We start from the raw sequence: 4663 nt of genomic DNA, 5'->3' as shown, positions 1-4663 counted from the left end.
ATAGCTTAAAGACAGTCATTTTAATTAAGAAGGAAAAAAATGATTCATGTTGGGTGGTTGAAAGCCATGTAGAAAAATGAGACAAGTGTGTTATTGTTTGAGACAATCCATTGCTTTGGGGCAGCATATATCAATGTACCTCATAGAAATAATGCTGTAATTTTTAAAACCATGACCACAGACCATCCATTTTCACCGTAAGTTGTGATATCTTATGCTTCTAAAAATTTCAATACAAATTAAAATAGCTGATGTTGGCAGCTGCCTACTGCATATCTACTTTGTGCCAGTTAGAGAGCTAGTCTCTGTGTCATTACAGTTACTTCCATTAGCTTCACTTTACAGAAAAAAGTTAAGGGTTGAGGGGTTAAACACATTTCAGAGAGTTGCTTTGGCTATTTATTTCAATGTCAGGTTTGGACAGCAGCCTATTAAGTAATAGTGAACAACTTTATTCCTATCTCTAAGACTCATTTCACATCTTAAATCAGGATAACATGATGTCCGACTCAATGTTGATGTAAGGATCAAAAGTCTCAGGCACTTGATAAGCCCTCATGCCATGTTGGCTCTGAGAGTTGTGCCTTCTGCACATGAAAATTCTCAATAAATGGCCATGTTTTATTTGGGTGATATGGTCAGTAACTGGAGTAGATTTGTTTTTTCCCTTTTTATACCCTATGTCAAGCAAACTCTACTAGATATACCTACATATTACAACCCTTTCCACCTCTACCATCCTGGTTCAAATCCCAGTCATCTTTCAGCAGGATCATCACAGTGACATCCTCGCTAGTTGCCCAGCATTCTTCATTCAATGGACAGAAGGGTCCTTTGGACATCTAAGTCAGATCACACTGTGCAAACTACCCACTGCTGTGCTTATCACTGGAAGTCATGCTCCTTCCAATAACCTACAAAGCCCTGCAAGATCTGCCCTCAGCCCCAGCCACATGGCCCCTACTCAAAATTACTAAGCCTAATCCTTCCTTGGGGATTTTCCCTTGGTGCCATCTGGAGCTGTCTTTTGGATTCCTTCTTGGCTCATTCCTTACTCCCTTCCAGTCTGGTTATGTATTCCCTTTCAAGGAAGCTTCCTCTTCTCAGACTCCATGCTTCAATTACCCTGCTTTCTTTTTCTGATAGCAGAGGTTACAATCTGGCATAATACATCATTTCTGTTTTTCATTTGCCATCCTCTTGTCTCTATCTACCAGGACATAAAGCTAGAGTGCATTTATGTTTTTCAATGCTATATTTCTATGAGATATATAGCTGATAATTAAAAGTATTTGGAAATGACCTTAAAAAGGAATCATTAAACAGAACTTAAAACTATATTGCTGGGAATAGCAAGGATAGTAGAAGGAGAGGGTCATCATTATAAAAAATTCATGTATGAAGATGTGAATTTAGTGTCAGCATACCTTATATACAGACAGAGATTTGATAAATTGTGGTATAAAAATGTATTAAGAATTTCAATGCAAAAAATATGAATGTAATGCACTCCTCTATTGTGATGTATGTAAGAAATAATAAAAAAATAAAAAATTTAAAAAATTATATTGCTATAGGCAGCCTTTCCCCTCTACATACACATACCTCTCTGTGGTGGGAATGGAATTGGGAGATTCATAAAAATGTTCTTTAATAGCATATTTTGTGTCCATTTGACTTCAAATGAAAATGAATCCAAAATATGGTAAAGCAGAAAAATCTGTAGTGAAATACACATGATAAGAATATATGAATTTAAAAAAATTCTTCCAGCTTTCATAAGTAATTTTAATAACTAAAGAGAAAATAATATTTAAGAAGCAGCAAAATCTCATAAAATATAAAAAATGACAAAGATCATATTTTGCTCATTACTGATGAAACTAGTAAATTATTATAATTAGTGTAAAGCAAAATGCAATGTATTACACATTGTTTAACCAGGGATTTGTAATGAATTCAAAAATAAATGAAAATGCTTTATATACAATCTTCAGGAAAATCACTTGAACTTCCATCAGACAGCCTTAGAAATTATTTCAACAAAAATTATTTGCATCATTACCATTTCTCTACAACTTAAAGAATTTGTAAAATAGCTTCATATAATGAAAAACAAAAACTCCATAGTAGGCTAGACTCTATAACCCTCTGGGAGTGCTCTGGATTGCACATAAATTATGCTGCATTTCATAACATAAAACTGAATGTTGCACTTCAAAGTCTTTCCTGACAAATGGTAAATTTATGTTTCAGCTCTGGCACAAAAGAAGTATAAATGACTCTTGAATAAAACACATGTGCATGAAAGGAAAATAATTTTCTCATTTAACTGTTTGCAAGCAAAACCCACAAACTATTTGATTCCATTGTAGTCCTGAAAAAGCACAGGATGCTCAAAGTGGAAGACTGAAGAGTTTAATCAAAATTACTTATCAAGTAAAATGCCCAGAGTTAAAAGAAATCAAGAAGGGATAAGGAAGGAGATAGTAACAATAAGTAACCATTACCACAACCAAACCTGAGAGAGGGAGGTGAAGGTGGCAATGAGAATCCAAAACCGGGGCTGGCTGTCATAACATCTGCCTGAAAGAGCTGCTATCTTAGGTAAAGTAACCCAAGCCATAGGAGGGAGCCAGGCAAAAAGATCCCCTGGTATGCTACCCTTTCTTCTCTGGCCTTTAACCTCCATCTAGCCCTGCACATAGCCCAGAAGGAAGGTCACTGGTTGAAACTGGATGTGGAAGACAGCCATGCAGAGTGGAGAAGAAGGGAGGAGATCAGGATGGATGAAAGAAGTATAGGATCATGAGCCCTCCAGGCTGGAGTCAGGTGGAAAAAAAAAAAAGAAAGAAAGAAAGAAAAAAAGAAAAGAAAAGAAAAAAGAAAAACAGAGAAACAAGAGTCTTTTAACTCATCATTTAATTATTTACTGAATATCTTTATGAGTCAGGCACTGAACCAAATTTTTGCAATAAGAAGTGAACAAGTTAAAAACAGCCTTGTTTCTCTGTAGCTTATTTAAGAGTTTCCAAGTAGAAAGGGAGGATTAATTGGTGTACCAAGTTCGCAGAATTAGAACAATAGATTTTGTAAAAGTTTTCTAATATTTCTTACTGGCTGAGAGGGAACTGGGTTTATTATCAGGCAGGCTCCCTATGCCTAGATGTCCTCAGCAAAAGTCTAGTGGCCACCGGTCAGAAGCTGCTGTAAAGGGATTTTCAAAATCCTTGTTACAAGAAGCTGAATTAGACACCTGCAAAGGCTTATTAAAAGCTCTTTTTATAAAACAGAAAAAAAGGTGGTTTGTTTCTTCTCTTCCAGCATACATGGAAGAAAATAGCTTATATTCTTAAAATGTTTTGGGGCTTGCCTAAAAACTCTATATATTGCTCATCCATTTGATATCAAGAATATTGTTTTTACAGGTTAATTCACACCTTTGGAATTCATCATCAACAGTGTAAAGAAAGAAACAGAATGAATGTGACTGAATTTATCCTGCTGGGACTGACACAGAATCCTCAGATGCAGAAGACCCTATTTTTGGTGCTACTTAGCACCTACATCGTCACAGTCACAGGCAACCTGCTCATTGTGGTTACTGTCCTCTGCAGCCAGACCTTGCACTCCCCCATGTATTTCTTCTTGGCTTTCCTATCTTTGATAGATGCATGCTATTCCTCTTCCATAATTCCTAAAATTCTAGCTGACTTGTTTTTGGAGAACAAAGCCATCTCATTCAATGGCTGCATGCTGCAGCTTTTTCTTGAACATTTCCTAGGAGGTTCAGAGATTGTCCTTCTTGTGGTCATGGCCTATGACCGCTACGTGGCCATCTGTAGACCTCTGTACTACATGACCCAGATGAGCCACCACATGTGCTGCCTCCTGGTGGGGCTGTGTTGGGTGGCGGGTTTTCTCCACTCTCTGGGGCAGATACTTGTTATTCTCTGGCTCCCATTCTGTGGCCCCAACACCCTGGATCATTTCATGTGTGACATTTTCCCCCTGATACAGCTTGCCTGCACGGACACTTTCCTCCTTGGTCTCTTGGTTGCTGCCAATGGAGGGGTAACCTCCATGATCAGTTTTGTAATGTTGTTGGTATCCTACGTGGTCATCCTGTGCTCCTTGAGGACTCACAGCTCTGTGGGGAGGAAAAAGGCCCTCTCTACCTGTGGCTCCCACATCACAGTTGTTGTCTTGTTCTTTGTGCCCTGTATCTTTATGTATCTGCAACCAGTAGCTACGTTTCCCATGGATAAAGCAGTAACTGTATTTTATACCCTTGTAACTCCCATGTTAAACCCCGTTATCTACACAGCAAGGAATGCAGATGTAAAAAATGCCATCAGAATGTTACTAAACAGGAAGGCGATTTCAGACAATAAATGATCAACTGGATATTTTTTTCCTATCATGATCTTTGCAATTTTATATTTTATCACAGTAGTCCAGCTTATCATCCATGGGGGAAACATTCTAAGACCCCAAGTGGGTGCCTGAAACCAAGGGTATTACTAAACCCTATAAATATACTGTATTTTTTTCCTATACATACATATTGATAATAAACTTCAGTTTATTATAATATTTTATTATAAGTAATAAATTATTATATAAGTTTATTATAAGTTCAGTCTCAGCTTAACAACAGATA

The 4663-nt window shown here is 37.3% G+C and overlaps 1 protein-coding gene across 1 annotated transcript; it reads left to right on the top strand.

Moving 5' to 3' along the window:
• The first annotated feature begins 3480 nt into the window (after positions 1 to 3480).
• On the top strand, positions 3481 to 4398 carry LOC113175081 (olfactory receptor 4C46-like). Its single transcript, XM_026379245.2, has one exon. The coding sequence runs from the start codon at positions 3481 to 3483 to the stop codon at positions 4396 to 4398; it is 918 nt and encodes a 305-aa protein (XP_026235030.2).
• The last annotated feature ends 265 nt before the right edge of the window (positions 4399 to 4663 follow it).

This window comes from Urocitellus parryii, chromosome 4 (assembly GCF_045843805.1).
Source record: "Urocitellus parryii isolate mUroPar1 chromosome 4, mUroPar1.hap1, whole genome shotgun sequence".
NCBI lineage: Eukaryota > Metazoa > Chordata > Mammalia > Rodentia > Sciuridae > Urocitellus > Urocitellus parryii.
Note: the sequence above shows the minus strand (reverse complement) of the source record. Positions and strands in the feature narration are given on the sequence as shown.